Here is a 22,984-nt window from a genome sequence, read left to right as displayed (position 1 = left end):
TTTATTTGTAAACAGTTATACCAATCGTAGATTCTTCAACTTATTAATAATAATATGCCATGGAATCACGCTAAAGTATGTAGATGTGTACCATCATGTTGTATTTCTTTTCCTTTTTTTTTTTTTGGTGTGTGAGTGTGTGTGTGTGTGTGTGGTACTAGGGAACCACTGAGCTAAATCCCCAGTCCTTTTTTTTGTTTGTTTGTTAGACTGGGTCTAGCTAAGTTACTGAAGCTGGCTTCAAACTTTGATCCTCCAGTCTCAGCCAACAGTGTTACTAGTATTATAGGCGTGTTTCACCACTCCTGGCTCTCCTTTATTCTTATAGAATAGTTGTACTTGATTTCAGATTCTAGGTTAGCACTAGATGTAAGATTTCATCTCATAGGAAATAGCCTTGATTTTATCTCATGTCTTTCATTGTTCTATAGACAAATCAGATATGTAACTTTTGTGATTATAATATAGATTTTTTTTTCTCTGATCTTAATATTTTCTTTTTCTTTGGTTTTCTTCAGTATTACAATGATGTATCTAGGTCTGAGTTTCTTCTTTATTTATCCTGCATGGAATTTGTGGGCATCTTTAAAATCTGTACATTAGTGTTTTTTTCCCACTTATAAAAATTTTATCCAGTGCTGCTTCAGATATTCTATATGCCTCTTTCTCTGTATCTCTTTTTGTATTTCTGATTAAATATCCATTATATTGTCTCACCAAATTCCCTGTGAATCCTAGGGGAATCTTTAAGATGTGAATTTTAGACAGCAGGTATAGTAGCACATGCCTATAGTCCCTATAGACGGAGGTGGGAGGATCACTTGGGCTCAGAAGTTCAGGACTAGCCTGGGTACCATAGTGAAACTCTGTCTCTCTCTACCCCCCACCCCCAAAATAAGAGTTTTAGAAAGAATGTATGTGAAAAACCAAGTGTGGTTTTGTGAGCTCATGCACACAAACAGTTAAGTTTTGCTGTGCTTAGCAAAACAAGGAAGTCTGGGGGAAGTATGAACTCTTTGAACTGTGTCCTTGTTGCTGTCTTAAGAAGATAGGAGAAAAGTTTCTTCCAAGTGTAAAATTTATATATATATATGTGTTTGCCTGGGAATAACTAACCACAAGTTAATTGATAAGAAATATGGAGCACTGTGACCATAAACAAAGTTTTCCTGAGAATGTTTATCCATGCTTGTAAGGATTAAGCTGACGAAAGGATGTTTTTTCTTTCCCGTTGTTTTAATTAACAATGCTGTATAAAAGGAGGAGAGAAAAAAGTAAAGACGGTGCTCATTTTCTACTGAATGCGTGTGTATGCATGTGTCTTTCTTAAGCATCTCTGCTGTACCAGGAATTACAGATTGTCTGCGGGTCTGACATGGTTTTATTTCTGACTTGATCTTTTGTTTAATTATAGATTCAGCATTTTATGTGTTTTGGTTCTTTGACATGAGTTATATTTTTACACAAGTTTAGTTGTCAGTGGATTTGCTTTGAAAATCTTAATTTTTTTTTTTTTTTAATAGGTCTTAACTTGCAGAGTCAGTTTAATCTGGAAAATGTCACTGTTTTCAATACCAATGAGCAAGAAAGCACGCTGGGTCAAAAGGTGAGACTAATATAAAACCTCACATTACATCTCTATAAGTTTGTTGTTAAAATAATTCATATGAACAAGACTTTAAGTCATCAATAATTTGAAAACCTTTATTTCTAATTTATAAAAATAATATGTATTTGTGTTAAAAAATTCAAACAATATTTAAAATAGAAAGTATAGCTAATCTGTAATTTAAGGTAGATTATAGAATATCTGTTTTTCTGTTGCAGTGGATTTATACAGTGGCTATATTTAATAGTAGTAATCTAAATTACTACTATATCTACTACATAATCTAAGTCTAAGGTTGACTATGGAGTAGCTACACTTCTATTTTAAACATTGTTTGAGGGTTTTTAAAATTATTTTTTAGTTGTATATGGATCCAATACCCTTATTTTTTTTTAATTTAAAAAAAAATTTTTTGTGGGGCTGAGGATGAAACCCAGTGCCTCACACATGCCAGACAAGCACTCTACCACTGAGCCACAACCCCAGCCCCTTATTTGAATTGTTTTACACAGAATACACATTATTTCTACAATCATTCAGAATATTCTCCATGTAACCTTATAGGACTTTTTATATATATACACAAACTTATGTTGTGTTTTTTCCAAATTAGGTTATAGAACACATACTGCTCTTAAATTATTTTATTCTTTTGATGTATTTCTGCATCAGTACATTTAAATGGTTCATGAAAAGTCTTTAAATGGGTATATCATAATTCCACATCATTAGACGTTTAGGTAATCTCAAATATTGTAAAAACTACTAATAGCATTACAGTGAATAGTATTGCATATATCATTGCTAAATTTTGCAGGTGTCTCCTTAGGCGAGTAAAATTGCTGGGTCAAAATCTGTACAACTTTCAAATTTTTATAGCTGTTGCCCAGTTACTTCTCAAAACAATTATACCAGTTTTATACTGCCATCAATGACAAGTGGCGAATGTCTTCCCATTTTCCCAACCACACCAACACTGGGAATTTTTGATTTTTCAAAATCTTTGCTTACTTGATATAAATATCTTCTTTGTATTAATTTATATTTCTTTGATTATTATTATTAGAGTTGAAGAACTGGATTTTATTTTTCTTCTAAGAATTGCTTCTTCATGCAACTTGCCCATTTCACTGTTGAATTGTTTTTGTCATTGTATGTATTTACAAAACATTTAGCTATAAACCATTTTTTTCCAGAGAACCTGTTGACCTATTTTGAGAAAAAAACTGGCTTAAATATTTTTACTATGTCTTCATACCTATGTTATGTCATTTTCATAGTGCTCTTTAGTTTTTGGATTCCTGTCACATAAAATTCCCATTGTCTTAAAGATTATATGTCGGGATGTTACTACAACCAGAATTCTCTAATAATGATTGTCTGTCATTATGTACATGACCTATTATTTCTAGTATTTATCTTCTGCCTGATAACTACTTCATGACAGGCTGTCCATTTTTTAAAATTTAGCACACTGAGGATAGAGAAGAAGGGATGGATGTAGAAGAAGGTGAAATGGGAGATGATGAAGCTCCAACAACATGGTGAGTTTTTAAGCTCAAGATTTCTTGATTTGAAAAAGATAATTCCTTAATGATTTACCAAGTACTAGAGTGAGGATATAAACTAGGAGGAAGGGAATTATGCTTATAGATTTGTTTTATATGTAACTTTCATATATATGGCTTAAATCCTAAATCAGTAATGGGATGTATCAATTGATTTTGGAATTGTGCCCACTTTATGCTTATTCCCAGCATTTGAAAAGCCAGTCAGTGGCAACCTAAGAGCATGTCCCCTTCCATTCAATTTGAAGACCTGATACCTGTGGGTATTACACTGATGTTTTATGAAATGGAAGAGACAATAACATCTTCTCTCCCCTTCTGTCTCTTATTACTATGTCTTTTCTCATCCCTGTATCCTTGAGCCTTTCTTCCAAATAATTTCTTCACTGTGGATAGTTAGAAACAGTGAGGAAGAGAAAAAGGAAACTATGTAGGAAAACTTACTTTCACTAGCACTCTTCTAGGTATCTGAGGCAATGGAAAGTATCAGTAGTTGTAATTGAAAAAATCTGCATTGTTATCTTCAAGATGATGAAGAGGGAACTGCTATATCTGCACAGAAAGATTTGTATTCCTGGCATCCCAAATTTCAAATTCAGACACAAACCCAACAGCAATATCTAGAAGTAGTGTAGTTCCAGGCTTAACTGCAATACTTCCCAACTTCCTTGAGCAAATTACTTAATCTCCCTACAACTCAAATTTCCGTATCTTTAAAGTATTATAATGCCACCAACTCACTGTAGTTATTGAGAGTATTAAATAAGCTGATGATCAGAAAAGGCCTGCTAAGGCACTAGGTTATTGTTATTACTGTAGTTGTTGACATTACGTAAAGTGGAAAATATAACACACTTAGAACAGTGTCCATCCAGTGTTTTGTAGCTAGCTATTAATTATAGTTTTTTGTTGTTGATGATGTTTGTTTTGGGGGACATGGGAATTGAACCCAGGGATGCTCTACTACGGAGCTACATTCCCAGCCCTTTTTTGAGACATGGTCTTTGGCCTGGCTTCAGACTTGCAATCTTTCTGTCTCAGTCTCCAGCATTGTTGGGATTCACATGTACATCACCACACCCAGCAGCTATAGTAGTTTTTTAGAAACCTATTTGTTCATGTGCATTATGGATAATAGGGTGGACCAGAGTAAACAGGGCCCCAAGACACAGCTGGTTGGATGCTGCCTAGGCCTGTGGAGACAATTCAACTCTATTAGTTAAGGTCATAGATTAGTGCCAGCTGCAGAAGAATCCCTTAGAGAGGACCCAGCACACCGCTTCCCATCTGTATTGCAGTCACTACTTTTTGAATGAGCAAAGTGTGTGGGGAATTACTTAGTGGGTATATCAGTATATGGTATTAAGTACTATGATTTACAAAACAGGACATCTACAACATGATGTCTATTTCATATTTGACTCAAAAAGACATCAATAAAAATTTTTGTATTAAAATTTCAACATGTAAAGTCCTATAAAATAGCTCAATAGTTTTTTTTTTTTAATCAAGTTTTATTTTTGGTAAAATAGCTATGCCTTTTTTCTTTCTTCCTGTTTTTCTTTTTTTCCTTTTGAGGTGGGTTACCCAGGCTACTCCTAGGCTCAAGTGATCCTCCTGCCTCAGCTTCCTCAGCAGTTGGAACTACAATTGCATTTCACTGTGCCCAGCTTTAGACATTCAGTTTTAGATAGTAACTGTCACTTCTAATTTGTTACTGTTTATAAGTATAATAGCTACATATTCTTGGTGTGGATAAGAAAATCCAAAAATTTTTGTGGAATGGTAAAGGTGAAAGAAATTGCAGTGGGTTGAGGAATGAATGAAAAGTGATAAAGTGGTAACATAGAGTTTAGACAACTCTTTGAAAAAACTTATCTATCCATGAAGGAAAAGAGGAAGGCATCTAACGGGAAATATAGCTATCAATGGGAGGGGGGATTAAAAAATATATTAGCATCTCAGTTATGAAAATTTCCTAATATATTAATATATATATATATATATAAGGAATGTGTATTAATATATATGAATATATTAGTATGCTAATACTAATAGCATACTATTAGCATAATACTAATAATTAGCATATTGATATATTAGTACTACCTTAAAATTGATTCTGAGGCTGGAGTTATAGATTGGTAGTAGAGCCCTTGTCTAGCATACAGAAGGGCCTGAGAGTTGGATCACCAGCACCACAAAAAATAAAAAATAAAATAAAATAGATTCTATGGAACTTCAAATACATACCAAGCCAATTAAAGATAAAGGGATAAATCAGAAATCTTTACAAGTAAATTGATTAGCAGCTTGAAATAAGATTGTTATTGTTGTCAAGCATTAAATTAGATGTGAGCTTCTACCAGTTGTGACAAAATGGCTATGTGATTCTCTCTGTAAGAGGTTGCCTTTCATTTTTCTTCAAACTTTCCTCGTATTTTATTTCAAGATATATTTATTATATTCTGTCTTAATCTCTGAATATATATATATGTATATATATATACGAGTATATATATATGTATATATATATACATATATATATATACACACACATAGAGATATAATCTCTAAAAGCAGTTTTGTTTCAAAAATATTCATTATTAAATGTATACAAATATTGGTTCTTGGTATTTCATGGATGCAAATAATTTGTATAATGCTTTTTCATTTTCCAATTTCCTTTCATGTTTTGGAAATTGTTTTTGCTGTGTCTCTTCTACCCATAGAAAACTCAGAGGTATAATCTTATTGTTGTAAATCAGTTAAGTGCATGAACTTTGTGACCACTATTTCTTGCCCTATCTTTTCAAACTTTTGTAGAAAACTAATTTTAGACTTATAGTGGTTTTATACATTTCTATTCTAATCTCCTTATTTATATACAAAAAAAACGTAAAGCATTTTATAGACTTTCAAACATTAACCCCTGCCCCGCACCCAAAAAATGTGTTAATAAGTATGTGGTAAAAATTATGCTGGTGTGTGTGTGTGTGTGTGTGTATGTGTGTGTGTACGTGCGCGCATGTGCGCACACCATCAGATTTGAACCCAGGGACACTGAGCCACATCCCTAGTCCTTGTTTATATTTTCTTTAGAGACAGGATCTCGAGTTACTTAGGGCCTTGCTAAATTGTGAGGCTGGATTTAACTCAAAATCCTCCTGCCTCAGCCTCCTGAGCTACTGAGATTATAGGCATGTGCCACTGTGGCCTGGCATGCTGTTATTTAGCATAATCTTTTAAAAGCACTATAATATTTCCCCTCATGAGCCCCTAATATCTGAAAAAGTAATTTTAAGTGTATCTTTCCAAAAGATGAAGACTAGGGGATGAATTTACTTCCTTTTATTGGTCAGAATCAAGAACGCAGTTCTTAACATAATGATTCTGTTGTAGATGACTAAACCAACTTTGTTTCCCATACAAAATTATAATCTTACTTGGAATATTTTTGTGGACATGAAGCTGAGTGAAATAGATTCAGCTTATTTAAGTTTATTTTGAAAGAATAGAGTAAAATAGTCCATAACTGTTCGTATAGATAATTAATTCTGTAGAAGTAATGTTGAAAAATTTTGTGACTATTTGAGAATATGAAATAGATGATGATTCCTCATCCATTATACAATGATGATACTGGAAGCCATTTTTGATATGACTAATACAAAAAAATTTCATTGATTGTTTTGAATGATACAGAGGATTTTACTAAAAATAATTTCTTGGGTTTAAAAGTCTGAAAGCTTTGTTCAACATTAAAGATTAAAACATTTTATAATGTATTGATTGATTGTAAATTTAAAAATTAAAAAAACGTCTTTCACCACCAAAGATTTGTACGGCCTGATGAGATGTGACTTAATAATGCCATAAAGTCACTGGGAAAGGGCTTATTTTTATGTTATTATCTTGATGTATATCTTCTATGTTTGACTCATTAGGACTTATTAATTTAGTGTATTAGATATAATGCCTGTAGTGTTTAACATAGGTTCAAAGTAATTAACATTGGTATAAACAATATAGAAATTTCTTTCCCATGTCCAAATTCCAGGCAATTCAGGACTTGGAGGGCAGTACTTAAGTTGTCTAGAAATCCAAATTTCTTCTAATTTCTTGTTCTACCACACTTTGGTGTTTGCCCTTTTTTATATATTACAACATGGCACCTTTACATCTCATTTGAGTCTTAAGGAAGCAGAAAAGGCAGATGGTAAAATGTGGCTCAAAAGTTGCCCATGTGGGTCCTCCCAACTGATTTTTCACTTAGCAGCAAGAGAAGCAGAAAACATAGTGTTCAGAATACCCGTGTGTTCAAATTAATTCCACCTACTCAAGATGCTAAAGCAAGAAGATTGCAAGTTCAAGGATAGCCTCGGCAACTTAACGAGACCCTTCTTCAGTGTACAAAATAAAAAGAGATGCAGACGTAGTTCAATGGTAGAGCACCTCTGGGTTCAGTTCCCAGTAACCATCCCTGACAAAAGTGTATATAATTATTTGTGAATGTGCACATTTCTGAGGAAAGAGGCCATGGCTTTCATGAGCTTCTGCATAGAAGTTGTGACACAAGTAGAATTAAAAACATTTACATATTTGTAAAATAATTTAAATGATTTAATGTAACATTTATTTTATTAGTTCCATTCCAATCGATTACAACCTATATAGAAAATTCTGGTCACTTCAGGATTACTTCAGGAACCCAGTGCAATGTTATGAGAAGATTTCATGGAAAACTTTTCTCAAGGTAAGTTGCTAGTCACAGATTATCAGAAGGCCATTATTCTCTCTCTCTTTCTCTCTTTTTTTTTTTTTTAGTAGTATTGTAGATTTTATTTTTTTTATTTTATGTATTCTAATTTGTTATATGACCGCAGAATTCGATGCACATAGTACACATATAGAGCACAATTTTTCATGTCTCTGGTTGTATACAAAGTAGAGTCACACCTTTCGTGTCTTCATACATGTACTTAGGGTAATGATGTCCATCGTATTCCACCATCTTTCCTACCCCCATGCCCCCTCCCTCCCCTTTGCCCTATCTAAAGTTGATCTGTTCCTCCCATGTTCCACTCCCCCATCCCCATTATGAATCAGCATCCTTATTTCAGAGAAAACATTCAGTATTTGTTTTTTTTGGATTGGCTTACTTCACTTAGCATTATATTCTCCTATATTATATTCTTCTATCCATTTACCTGCAAATGCAGTAATATTCCATCGTGTATATATACCACATTTTCTTTATCCATTCATCTACTGAAAGGCTTCTAGGTTGGTTCCACAATTTAGCTATTATGAATTGTGCAGCTATAAACATTGATGTGGCTGTGTCACTGTAGTATGCTGTTTTTTGTTTGTTGTTTTTTTAAAGAGAGAGAGAATTTTTTTAATATTTATTTTTTAGTTTTCGGCAGACACAACATCTTTGTTTGTATGTGGTGCTGAGAATCGAACCCGGGCCGCACGCATGCCAGGCAAGCGCGCTACCGCTTGAGCCAAATCCCCAGCCCTAGTATGCTGTTTTTAAGCCCTTTGCATATAAACCGAGAGGTGGAATAGCTGGGTCAAATGGTGGTTCCATTCCCAGTTTTCCAAGGAATCTCCATACTGTCAAAATCCTATTACTTTACATCTAATGGCTGAGATAAAACTTAATCTTGTCTGGCATACCTTTGATTATAGAATTTTGCCTCTAATATTTTTATGCCTATTATATAATATACAGAAGGTAAATTGTAAATTAATATTTAAATTGCCGATTTTTGGAGTGGCTTAAAAGTGACTTGGGAATATAAAAGTTAGTAATGAAAATTTTGAAGGTTTTTTTGGTATAATGATTATTATCAACGTAAATTGTTTATTCATTTTCAGGATACATTTTGGTCTTTGCACAAAATTATTTTAGCTATCTTATTTAAAAAGGGGTCTTTAAACTACAGCCTAGGGCCAAATCAGCCAACTGCTTTAGAAACAAAGGTTTGTTGGAATGCAGCCATGACCACTCATTTATCTGTGGTGGTTTTTGCACTGTACTGGCAGAATTGAGTAGTTGCAACTGACACTATCATGGGCCACGAAGCCTGTCCTAATTACTGTTCAGTCCTTTACAGAAAAGGTTTGCTAAAGATTAGTTGTCCTTTTTTGTTCTAATCAAAATCCAGGATATGAAGGTAGCTCTGAAAGTAGCACAGAGTGTGTTCTGTGTTTTGAATAGTTTTTTAAAAATAGTTTTCATTTTTTAATATAATTTAGAGGGGATAATACCATCCAAATTCAGATTAAGTGGTTATCGAGAAATTATTAAGGAATTGTCTTCTAGCTGGATAGAACTTGACATTATTGTTTTGTTTGGTTACAGTCTTAGCACAAGAAATGCTTGAGAATTTCCATAGCTGGTTAAACAATTAATTTCACTGGTAAATTTCTGTGTACAGTCAACCCCTTCAGATCAGTAGGTTTCACATCTATGAATTCCACCAACTATAGATTGAAAATACTTGGGGGAAAATTGCACCTGTATTGAACACATACAGACTTTTTTCTTGTCATTACCTAAACAATATACTATAATGAATATTTTCATAGCATTTACATTGTATTAGGCATTATAAGAAATTTAGACATGATTTAAAGTATACAGGAAGTATTCATAGGTTATATGCAAATAGTTCACTATTTTATATAAGCAACTGGAGCATCCTGAGATTTGGTTACAGACCCATGAATGGATCCCAGGAGACTACTCCCAAAGCATCCTTTCTCTCAAACTGTAAGAAATCATATTTTTTCAGGAAGAGAAACTTCTTCGCTACTTTGACAGTATAGTGAAATCTCATACAAAATGGTCTTTACCATGATTTTGCTATCATAATTTTTCTTGTAGAGTGTGCCTAACATTATACATGTATGGTTTACTGGAAATAAATTCTAAGTATTTTATACAGAAAAGCACTAAACAAATTTTTGATAACAATGCCCAATAAAACTAACTGATATTTTTATTTTTCAGTATTCTGAAGAAGTTTTAGCTGTTTTCAAGAGTTATAAATTAGATGATACTCAGGCCTCCAGGAAAAAGATGGAAGAATTGAAAACAGGAGGCGAACATGTGTATTTTGCAAAATTTTTAACAAGTGAAAAGGTATAAATCTTTTCTTTTTCACTGAAATAATTATAAATACTCTTTTTTTCTTTTTTTTTTTCCTCCTCCTAGCTGATAGTCATTTTTAAGTTCTATAGAACTGTTTCTTATCTTACTTTTAGTTAAAGCTGACAAATATTAGTTTAAAAGTCTCATTTCTGCCTTGGACACATAGGACTAATTTCAAAGCTGAAAGGGGTTCTCCATTAAGTCTGTTTTGTAGACTTATTTTAGAGTAAATGAAGCTTAATTGCTTTTAAGTGTATGCATTTTAAACCTTAAATTAGGATTTAATATGCATTTATGAAAATAATATTTTGTAATTAGTTTATCATTAGGTACAAATAAGGGGTTTTAATGTTTCCTGTTAATCTATTTATACTTCTTAATGAGTAATTTTGTTCAAATACAATGCTAAGGGATTATGTAACTTTTCTAGTCAAAATGCACATTGAGTTTATGTTTCAACTCACTCCCTTTGCTCCAAGCACATAGCAATGACAGGTAAAATATAAAAAGAGAATGCCAAAAAGACACAGTGGGGCTTCCAGAAACAAGATAAGTATCGTCATGGACCGGAAATGCCAAGTAATGAGTGAAACTGAAGCCTTAGTCTATTGGACTGTGTCTAAAGCAGGTGGTGGCACCAGGAATTTGACTGCAAACAGAGACCAGATGTGCTCAGTGTGAGACCAGGAACCAGAGCGAGATTCACTGCTGGAAGCTGGGGGCTGGGGTAGAATTTTATCTACTTTTGAAAAGAAATTAAGAAAAAATATTAGTAATCTTTTACCAAGGCCTATGGTCTTACAGGAAGTTATGGGCCTAAGGATAACAAAGATACACTTTTGTGTCCATCTGCTTGGTTGGTGACTGGATATATGAAACCTCCTGAAATTCTGCTCCAAAAAGTCATCATTAAAACTGTTTCCAGATTTGGGCCTGGAGCCTTGATAGAAGCAAATGCAAAATCACTAGACAGGAGAGGTTGTACATAGGAAAAAGAAGCGAACAGAAGAAAAACTGCTCATTCAAAATTCGCTGATTATTTAGAATTTCAAAAATCTATAAAGAATCCAGTTGAAAGATCACCAGCAAAATCACCTGTTGGAATATGCATATATTTATTCCAAATGAAATATACAACCTGACCAAGACTTAATAAATGTTTTGGATACTCAGAGATAACTGATTTTCTTGTTCATTGAAAAAGAATAACAAATTGGGAAACAGAAACAGGCAGATGCAGTGAGACTATTGAAGATGACACCTAATTGGGAGCCTTGGAAATGAAAATTATAATCAAAGTACAACACAAAATTAAAGTATAGACTGGACATAGATGAAAAGAGAACTAGTTATGCATTGAAGATAGTGATGTTCTTATCAAGAATATAGCGCAGTGTAACAGATTTTGTTTCTTAAGGAAAAGAGCAGTTAAACCTTGGAACAGAGTGAGAAATACCAACATTTGTCTAATAAGATTTCCAAAGAACAAAATGGAAGGAATGGCATAGAAATTATTGAAAAGAATTGAAGGAAGTCCAAGTCCCCAGATAAAAAGTGTGCTACAATTAATCCAGCAGAAGAAAGAAAGATAAATCCATACTTCTGTATACTATGTTGTAACTGTAAGGAAATTAAAAAAAAAAAAAAAAAACTGCCACTGAAAGAAAGAAAGATACACTGTGAAGGAACAGTTATTTGACTGTAGCAGATTTCTAATTTTTATCAGCCACCAACACTAGAAGACAGTGGAAAAATAAGTGCTAAGGAAAAAAAATAGCTATGATTCTAGAATTTCATACCCAGCTAAATGCCCTCCAGACTGGATGAGAAAAAGAGATTTTTATTCAAAGACTGGAAAAACCACTCAGCAGTCCTCATTTTCAAAATACTACTAAAAGATGCCCTTCAGGAAGAAGGAAATTGAACCCATAAGAAAGAAGTGGGATACAGAAAACAATGGTGAGCACAAAAATTGAAAAATGTGACAGTAAATTTACTATTGACTATAAAAACAAAAAAGTCATAACAATTGATTTTTAAAATTAATGTGGAACTTAATGACCATAGTAATAAGAGAAGGGAAAGCAGAAATACGTAGTGATTAAACTCACTGAAATTCATGTAATCTTCAGGAGAAGGAAAGGAATACTGAATAACTTAGGCTTTGAACATTTGTTAAGAGGGTAACTACCAAAAGAAAAACAACCTGTCACTCTGAAACAGCACAGAAATTAAAAAGAGGGCACTGAGGAATATAGATTTATCTTATAAATCTAATAGATGGTAGTAAGGGAGGACAAAAGGAGCAGAAACTAGGGTAGAAATAAGTCTAACTGTATCAATAATAAGAAATTTAAACCGATTTATTTACCTGGTAGGACAGATGATAAGATTGAATTTTAAACTCCAGCTCTGAAAAAAATAAAATTTTGCAAGTCAAAAATGTACACACAGCTAGGTGTGGTGATGCATGCCTAGTGGCTCAGGAGCCTGAGGAAGGAGAATCGAAGGTTTGAAGCCAGCCTCAGCAATTTAGTGAGGCCCTAAGCAACTTAGTGAGACTTTTGTCTCAAAATAAAAAATATAAAAATGGTGTGGGGGTGTCGCTCAGTGGTAACGCCCTTGGGTTCAATCCCTGGTACACACACACAAACACACAGCTCTATTTATTAATTTAATGAAACAAATCTATAAATTAAGTTAAATTAAGAACTCAAAACTTATTTTACCCTTAGTAGAGGAGGAAAAGAAAACCCCCAAAACTCTTCTCCTTGCTTAACAAAGAACCTTCTCAAAGAAACTTACCTTTCAGAAAGCTGAAGTATTGGACTAGGGATAGAGTTCAGCGGTAGAGTGCTTGCCTAGAGTGTGTGAGATTCTGGGTTCAATCCTCATCATTGGTAGAAAAGGGGGTAGGGTGCTGAGGGGGTAGGGTACCTGTAGCATTAAATAATATTATCAGTGCAAAAAAGTTATAAAACAGCCAAGAATTATGTACTTTGAAGAGTTACAAGTTACATTTCTTAGGACATACCAGCCAATTCAAAACTCTGTATGTCAAAAGATTTTTGTTGTAGTTACAGATAACATTTCTAAGAACATTTTAATGGTAGAAAACAGCAGGGTTGGTAGAGTGCTTGCCTCGCATGTACAAGGCCCTGGGTTCAATCCCCAACACCACACACAAAAAAAGAAAAAAACAGCAGGGTTAAATATTTCCAGAGACATCTCCATGTCGGGTTTATGCTTTTGTGTCATTCTCCATTCACTTTATGAGACCTAACTTTTCTAATAGTTGTACTTTTCTGAAGCTTTGTAAGGCAGGCTGTCACCAGCAATTAGGAAAGCATGACCTTTCAGGGATAAGCACTGGAATTCCATTAGTTAATACCGTGAGGTGGGTAAAATGCAACTTTGAAAAACTTTAAACTTAAAATATGAAAGGGGAAAAAAAGCACAGATAATTGTACTAAAGAGAATATGAGGCATGTGTTTGGTTGTAGTTTGGCATTGCATGATTAGATCTTTCATTGCTTATGACCCCATCCAGGGGGATGTTATTACTCAGCATTGTATTTTGTTGTATGGATGCTGTCAAACTCTTCATGAGAAAATTAGGAAATGATGCATGGCACAGATGACACCTTTTTGGTTGGAAATGGGCCACTCATCTGCATCAATGGTAGAGCTTCTCAGAGCTTTGATGAAAATGATTTGACTTGATTTTCTCTAACACAGTGTTATCTTATCTAGCACATCACTGTTCTATGGATGGCCACTGGGAAGTAGCAGAAACCTTATTGACATTCTCTTAGTGTGTCTTGAGGAGAAAAACCGAGTCTGTTGTTTATTATAGATTTCATAAGATTGTCATATGAGCTATGTAGGCAATCCATCCAACCACTTTAGTTGAATTAGTCTAAAATTTATTTTTCATTCTAATTAAATTTTATTCTAATTAACTCTAATTATTTTTTCATTCTAATTAAATGTTTGACTATCTTTGCTGAATCCAAATGAAGGACTTTACAAACGTTATCCTTTGAAGTCTTCTAAAAATCTTTTGCTGACAATTGTGTCAGTTTTGGCATCTGGGTGTATTTCCACCCACCCTGAAATTGTAAATACAGTTATAACTGCAACCTTTCCATATGGTTGACAGTTTTTTATTTAAATAAAATTGACCTGAAATGGTCCTTGAGGCAAAATGCAAAAGCTGTCCTCTGTGGACCTGACAGAGCAGCTTCTTAAATATCATTAAACATATTGAGAATTTTAGAGCATAATTATCATTCTTAATTATTTTAGAATCTCTCATACAAGCAAGATATAAGAGTAAATTAGCAACAGCCATCTAGGAAAGACTGAAGACTTCTTAAGGTACAAAAGATCCCCTGCCAATGTAAGCTCTGAATTTGGAGCCTAATTTGGGAGAAAGATAAGAAAGAAAGCTGAAAAGCCTTGGCAGAAGAGACTGGTTGTTTGATAAGATGAAAGCAAAGAGAATAAAAACTAGTCCAAACTTGACATATATGTTATTAGTTACAGTAGCCATGGAGTTAAAAATTTTAACTCCTCTAGAAATGAGAACTCTCATCATTTTTTTCAACCATTACATAGTCATGATTTACACAAAAGGAGAATGAAGTTGATATATTTATAAATGTTAAAAGATCTCTGACAAACTGGGCATGGGTAGCACATGCCTGTAGTTGCCTCAGCTCAGGAGGCTTAAGCAGGAGGATTGCAAGTTCAAGGCCAGCCTTAGCAACTTAGTAAAACCCTGTTGATTGATAAATAAATAAATAGGCCTGGGGGTGTAGCTCAGTGGTAAAGTCCCCATGGGTTTAGTCCTCAGTACTGAAGAGAAAAAGACCTTTGACAAGAAAATGTTCTCTGAGTAGTGTGATAATTGCTAAAGCTGAGTTTTGGACAGAGTGTAGTGAGGGCAAAAAAACATTATGTGACCCTTGAGAAGAGACAAAAAGAAAATTTGTTTTCTATTATACACAAGTGTTTATTAACTTTAAATATGCTTTGATGTCTGTTTTAATAGATTAAACAATGTTTAATAGCAATGTTATTTAAAGCTGTAAGTTCTATTTTTAAAGGAATTCTATCAAGCATGTATAATATGGATGCATTAACAGATTTCCTCACTTTAATTTGAATTTTATGAAGAATAATTGTATATAAACATAATGGCCAAAGATACTTAGATTAAAAGCTCATATTAATAATGGTTAAGTGCTTTTTGTTTTTCTATATCTAAATTTTATATATCCCTGTATATTGCATGAATGAAAGATTTCTCATATTTCCATCAGAGTAATATACTTGCTTTAATTCTTTTATATCTATATATATATCTTTATTTTATTTACTTATTTTTATGTGGTGCTGAGGATCGAACCCAGGGCCTCACACATGCTGGGCAAGCACTCTACCGCTAAGCCACAATCCCAGCCCCCTTGCTTTAATTCTTAAGCATAAGTGAACATGATATAAAAATATATACTGAATTACTTGTGAAGAATGCCTTTAAAGCTATTTTAAATGTGTTTTTATTTGTAAGACATTACTTATTAACAAATTGGTTATATTATGCTTACGGTTTTAATCTGGTGGTAAAGGTATTCTTAAGAATTTGTAAGTACTTCAGATTTTCAAAACTGAATGAGAGAGAAAATTGTATGACCATCCTGCTGTTCCTTTAGTGCAATACAGTAAAAGTCTGAAATTTAAAAGAAACTAAGAGGACAGAATAAACCTCAAGAAAATAGAACAATATATTAATAAGAGCATAAATTAATGATAGAACAAAGAAACTATAAAATGTATCACCAACTCATATAGAAAACTTGAACATGTGAATAATCATTAAAGAATAATTGTAAAAATGGCTTTTTTTTTTTTGATACCTAGGATTGAACCCAGGGGCACTTAACCACTGAGCCACACTCCCTCCACCTTTTTTGTTTGTTTGTTTGTTTGTTTGTTTGTTTGTGTAGAGACAGGGCCTCACTGAGTTGCTTAGGGCATTGCTAAGTTGCAAGGCTGGCTTTGAACTCACGATCCTCCTGCCTCAGCCTCCTGAGCCACTGGGATTATAGGCATTTTCCACTGTGCCCAGCTAAAATGGCACCTTTTGAATGATACCAGGCCCAGAAGTTTTTAGGCACATATTATCAGCACTTCAAAGAATAAGTAACTCTTATTATATATTAAAATTTTCAGAAATTTGAAAAACAAGAGAAATGACCTAGTCTATTTTATGATTTTAACTTTTAAACAAAACCTCAATAAGGACCAAATAAGAAAAAAGTGTACATGTCAACCTATTTATAGAGTGAAGGAAGGAAGTTTTTAAAAACTCAACAAATCAAGTGAAGTAGTTGGGTTTTTGGGTTTTGTTCAAATGGGACTACAAAGATTTATCCTAGGACTATGAAGTTTGGGTTCAGTATTAGAAAGATCACTGTGATACCAAATTAACAAAAGATAAAGATTTTAAAGGGCTATATGATAATCTCAGTTAAAAGCCAAGGAAATTGAATAAAATCTAACATTCATGACACAACTAAGAAGTGGAAGGGAATTTTCTTGAAGTTGATAATGAGCTTGATTAAAAACCTTATGACAAACATCATACATAATAATGAACATTTTTTAAATGTTTCCACTAAATTCAAGAACAAGAGATGGAGACTTACTAATCATATTTCTGTTCAGCACTTTATACTGGAGGACCTAGCTATTTTAATAAGAAAAATCAAGAAAGAAATAAAAGTTGTAAGGATTGGACTTAAACATATAAGGATTTGAAAGGAAAAAACCAAACTGTCCCTATTTGAAGACAATGTAATTGTCTACAGAGAAAATTCAAGAGAACCAACAAACTGTAATGACTAACAAGACTTGGGCAAGGTTACAAGAGAAACATCAGTACTCCTATAAAACAGTAATCACTTACAAAAATGTTATTCAAAAGAGCAGTGAAAGCCAATACCTAAAAGTAATCTTCATAGAGGAAATCAGAAAGATGGAAAGATATAACTACATTTGTATATAGAAATGCTGCTTCTCCCCGATTTATCCATAAACTCAGTGTATTTTGGATCACTACCCAAAGGGATTTCCCCAGGGAATTCAGGAAGTTGATCTTAAAAAGTTTTCATGGAGAAGCAAAGAGCCAAGAGTAAGGAAAAGTTGAATAAGGTGGGAACACATGCCCTGTCATTTTAAGGCCCATAAAGCAATAGTTAATTAAGACAATAAGGTAATTATTCAGAGCTATAAATAAAAAATAAAACTGGAACAGTAGAAAGCCCAAATTATAGAAAAACTTGATACACAAAAGAGATAGCATTATAAATGAATGAAGAAAGGATGAATAATGTTGCTAGACAACTCATTATTCTTCAGGAAAAATTTAGTCCGTAACTCAATATATGCACAAAGACCAATTCCAGGTTACTTGATGTCTGAATGAGAGAAAACAAATATTTATTAGGAAATATGAAACATGCAAGTTTAGAGTAGGGAAATATTTCTTGAGCTACAAAAAGCACAGATCATAGAAGATCAATTTAATATTGAAGAGTATAAAATACTATACAGAGTGCAGACAGCCAGACAAGGGGGAGAGATTTGCCACCTAAATAACTGAAAAAGATTAATATTCATAATAGCCCATTGATAAACAGAATACAACCAAATGGAAAACTGGAAAGATATGAATAAGCAATTTACAGGTATAAAAATTTTTTGAATAACTAATAAGCTTATGAGAGATGCTAAACTTCTGTAGTGGAAATAAATAATTAGATAATCATTTCAAACTTACCAAATTGGCAACCATTAAAAACAGCCTAATAATCAGTGCTATTGGCAAAGTTATAGGAAAATGAGACCTTTCATCTGCTGTTGAAGTGTAAATTGAGTCAAACACTTGCAAAACAACTTTATAATAACTAGTAAAGTTAAAACTTTTGTTTCTAGTTAACAACCACTTGAGAATCAAACACACAAAGAAATACATAAAACTCACTTACATTGTAGATAAATGATGTGTTTGTAACTGAAAACTTTAGAACAACGTAAATGTTCATAGCAGGAGACTAATAAATTTATACATTTCAGTGCTATAAAGTACTGAAAATGGGTAAACTAGAACAGTAATTGGCAAATCTGACTTATTTGTAAATAAGTCTTATTGAAACATGATTTTGCTCATCATTTACATATTGTGCCTGCTTTTGCACTGTGAGCAGAGGTGAATAGTTGTGACAGAAACCATACAGTCCACAAAACTTAAACCATTTACTAATTGATATTTAATGGAAAAAACTTGCTAATCCCTGAACTAGAGCTATATGTATTAATGTGATTAAATTTCAAACCTAGTATTGTGGAAACAGCAAATTGTAGTATCACAGATGTAGTATAGAGTTTGAAAACATGCAAAATACACATATATTTTTATACATGCCAACATCTGTATACCTAGTATAAAATATGCATAAGAATCCTAACCACCAAATACATGATGTAGTGGTTACAATAGTAGAGGGAGGGAGGGAAATATTAAGCAGGGAGGTTATAGAGTGTTGATGGTTTCTATAATCTCTTTCTTAAACTAATGAGCAACAAGTAAAATGTTAAGTTTTGATATCTAACTGGGTAATGGTACATGACTGTTGAATTACTTAACTATATCTTTTATTGAGCATTTGAAATATTTGAAACCTTTTCAACATTTTATAATTAAAAAAATAGAGTGATTTCAGATGATACATTAATGATAGCAGATTTTAATATGAAAATGCTCTAAATATTTTTCTGGCGTAGATTTTTAAAGTATTTTGTGTTAGATTGATAGAAATGGGAGATTTCATACTTGGCTTTAATTTGACCAGGAATATTGTTTACATGTAAAATTGACAAACTGTAAGAATGACCAAAACTAATAGCATAGGCCTTTTTAGGCTTAGAATAATATCAAGAAGGCTGAGGCCTGAGCTAAGACATGCAAAACCTCTGATTTAGTGTCTTTTCTGATCCGTGATTTTTAATCCACTGTTTCCATCAAGAAAAAGTATCTTCCAAATGAAATACAAATGTGGTAGAGGGGACTTCAAGACAAAGATAGACAGTAAACAGTGCCTAGTCACTTTGGTTCATCTCCTCAAGCCAAGGAGTTCACATCTTCCCTCCAGACTACTGAACTGCTTAGGTTATTCAGTTGGGCCAGTGTTGCCCTTGCCTTGGCATCTGTTTCCTCCTTCCTCTTGTTTCTTTCTTCCCACATAAACTCCAGCTTTAGGTTTGCTGCTACTGTTTGTAGTTTAGATGCGTCTCCTCCAGGAAGCCTTCCTGGTGATGCCTATCATTGAATGAGCCCTGCAGGAGAACAGGCTTTGTGAGCAGAATTGATGTGTTTTATTTTGTTCATGAAATTTGATCAATTGAACATTCAAGTGGAAATTTGATCAACTGAACATTCAAGTAGAGGTGTAGCTTATTAAGTATACAAATCTGGAAGAGGATCTAGGTTGAGATATAGATTTTATACTTCGAAGTGGTAATTAAAGCTGTAGAGTACATGAGATCAGTGAGGGAGGAGAGTGTAGATCAGAAAGAGAAGAAAGAAAGCATTAAACCAAAGAAGAAAACCGCATTTAATGGAGAAGGAAAGGAGGAGAGTCTCAAGAGAAGATAACTGTGAACAGTAGCCAGTGAGAGCAGAGGAAAAACATAGAAAATCATGAACTCAATGGAAGCCAAGCATACTCAGTAGGATGAGGACTGTAAGTGAAATAAGTCATTGGTGATCTTTTTTTTTTTTTTTTAGAGAGGGAGAGAGAGAGAGAGAATTTTTAATATTTTTTTTTTTTTTAGTATTTGGTGGACACAACATCTTTGTATGTGGTGCTGAGGATCGAACCCGGGCCGCACGCATGCCAGGCAAGCGCGCTACCGCTTGAGCCACATCCCCAGCCCCTCATTGGTGATCTTGACAGAAACACTTTCAGGGGATGGGGAGCAGGTTGGAAATAGTGTAGCTGTTTTTTTTTTTTTTTTTAAAGGAGGGCACAGTGAAAATGTGGGTATCCTGGAAGCTATTTAATGAAAAGGAGTCCTTGGAACGGAAGGGAAGGAAATACATCAAGCAGGGTACTTTACAGTGATGGAACTCAGTTCTTACCATTGGAATGAAGGGATTGCCTTAGCCATGAAGATGTGACAGAAAGAAATGACGGAACAAAAGTGTGGTTACAGAAGATATGTAGTTTTGGGGGCCAAGAAATTAAATAACTTTCAATTTAATGAATTTTTCTACTCATTGAAAGCAGAAGTTGTTATCTACTAAAAGATGAAGAGTAGTGTTTTTGGTAACTAGAAAGATTTAAAATAGTTGCTGTGAAAATCAAAAGAGAGAATAGCCTTATAGAATAAAGACAGACTCTGAGACAAGACGTTGAAGTTGGAGACAACAGAGCAGCAGCACTTTCTGCAGAGTGACATGATGTGGTATCTTCTCTCAGGCTCCTCCCCTTAGGGTTAGTATAGAGAAGGTGACCCATGGTTGGTTTATCCAAGTTTGTTGTGTGCTCAGCAGATGTCACTGAAGAACTGTGGGATAGGAATGTTGAGGAAGTTGGCAGGAAATGGTGAAGAAAGAAATCATGAAGTTTTCGCACACTAACACCTCACAGGCAAATCTGGCCACTGATTGTTTTTCTTTCTTTTTATATATTTTATATGTCATATATATATATATATATATATATATATATATATATATATATATATATATGAAGAAGCATATTATTTATATATATATATATATATAATATGCTTCTTGGCCCAGAAAGCATAAAAATAGTTACTATTTAGCCCTTTAGGAATAATTATCTACACTAAAATTGCATTATAATAAAAATAGGACAGGGAACTGGGGTTGTAGCTCAGTGGTAGAGTACTTGCCTAGCATATGTAAGGCACTGGGTTTGATTCTCAGCACCACATAAAAATAAATAAAGGTATTTTAAAAAAATAGGATGGGACTTACAGATAGGGAATAGCTCAACGGACTTAGGTCTCAATAAAATATATTGTGAGCTACTGAGTGAGAGAGATGGGAAGGACAGGAAGTTGTAATGAGACAGGATTGTGAGATCAAGATTTTAGAGCTGGGGCAGCTATGAGTGATGACCAGGTCTAACTTGTGGCCTGTCAGTGGGGTTGAGGGTTGAGGTCCAGGAACTAAGAACCAGTCTTGAAGAGAATAAAGTCACCCAGGATTAGAAAGAAAGGAAAGCTGATGGCACACCATTCACATTTGCCTGTTTGGGATGGGAGAGTCAATATGATAAACAACAAACAAATTCAGTTCCTAAAGTGAGGGAAAGCTGATTAGAAGGCCGATCATACACACACACACACACACACACACACACATATACACACACACGTCGTTGTTGTTGAAGACATGGGCTAGTAAGTAAAAGGCTAGTACATGGTGAGCTGCGTTAACAGATGGAAACATACCATGTGAAGCTTAGCCAGTGAATGGGAGACATTGAACTGGAAAACAGTCACTCAGCTGTCTTCTGGTTATTCATTGTTACTCTGGGTCAGAAAGGCAGAATTGACGTGATTTTCTAGATAGTCTTCAGCTTCCTTCAGTGCTGTAAGGACATAATCAGAATAACTTTTCTTCACCACTGGAGGTAATTTTTGCAGTAAAACCAGCTAGATGGCAGGGTTGTTGAAGAAGAGTTTCCTCATTAATGACCTTCAAGTCCTTTCTGGTCCACATTCTGTGAAAATCCAAGTATGAAGCAATTTTGTCTAAAATCTAAAAAAGCCCATTTAATCCACAGATGATTTTCACCTCTAATTCCTTCCTGCTTATGATTGAGTACCGCCTCTGGTTTAGGTACTTTGTAGGGCTGCAAAAATGAGTGGTGCCCTTGATATTATGCTGTTTACCCATATAGGCCTCCCCTTTAGCCATTATTTCTTACATGTGCAGCCACTCCTTTACTTTATATTTCTGCCATACTTTATCCTGATCTGGTCAGGGTCACCAATAGAATATTGTTATTCACCAGCATGAGTCTCTCATAGCATAAAATGATCAAGAAATCTAAATGAAACTTTGTTATGTCTTGGGCTCATGCAGTAACACTTCACACAAACTGAGTTCACAAGAAATATTTTTAATTGAATTGGAATCTTCCATTTCTATAGTCACAAAGCCTATACTTTTGGGAAAAACTTGATTTTAATGTGTTGTTTTGTGTGTGTGCTTGTTTTTTGAGTAGTTGATGGATTTACAACTGAGTGACAGTAACTTTCGACGACATATCCTGTTGCAGTATCTCATTTTATTCCAGTATCTCAAGGGACAGGTCAAATTCAAAAGGTAAGTTTATAAGGGTAGTAAAGGATTTATAAAAAAGCAGCTTAGAAAAGAACCTGCTTATAGTATTTTTCATATGTGTTGTGCCCTATGCATGAAGGCTATATCCCTTAAACATGTCTGTTGCAGCAGATATACAACCAGTTGGGAGCTTTTATATGTAGGATATTCTTTTGAAGAATAGGTATTAAATATATCTGCTGTTCATGTAG

General features: G+C 34.0%; 1 protein-coding gene across 3 annotated transcripts in view; it reads left to right on the top strand.

The window, feature by feature from the left end:
• Positions 1 to 22,984, top strand: part of Thoc1 (THO complex subunit 1) — a 45,764-nt gene that overhangs the window by 9,031 nt on the left and 13,749 nt on the right. For 2 of the 3 annotated variants that reach the window (XM_071602874.1, XM_071602873.1), the window contains exons 8-13: positions 1,524 to 1,606; positions 3,080 to 3,153; positions 7,825 to 7,933; positions 10,202 to 10,333; positions 20,243 to 20,308; positions 22,675 to 22,775. In XM_071602874.1, coding sequence (XP_071458975.1) covers positions 1,524 to 1,606; positions 3,080 to 3,153; positions 7,825 to 7,933; positions 10,202 to 10,333; positions 20,243 to 20,308; positions 22,675 to 22,775 — 565 coding nt within the window. The remainder of the gene's footprint in view (positions 1 to 1,523; positions 1,607 to 3,079; positions 3,154 to 7,824; positions 7,934 to 10,201; positions 10,334 to 20,242; positions 20,309 to 22,674; positions 22,776 to 22,984) is intronic. The other variant, XM_027942904.2, reaches the window with a different exon arrangement.

The sequence above is a fragment of the Marmota flaviventris genome, chromosome 16, assembly GCF_047511675.1.
Source record: "Marmota flaviventris isolate mMarFla1 chromosome 16, mMarFla1.hap1, whole genome shotgun sequence".
In the NCBI taxonomy this organism is placed as follows: domain Eukaryota; kingdom Metazoa; phylum Chordata; class Mammalia; order Rodentia; family Sciuridae; genus Marmota; species Marmota flaviventris.
Note: the sequence above shows the minus strand (reverse complement) of the source record. Positions and strands in the feature narration are given on the sequence as shown.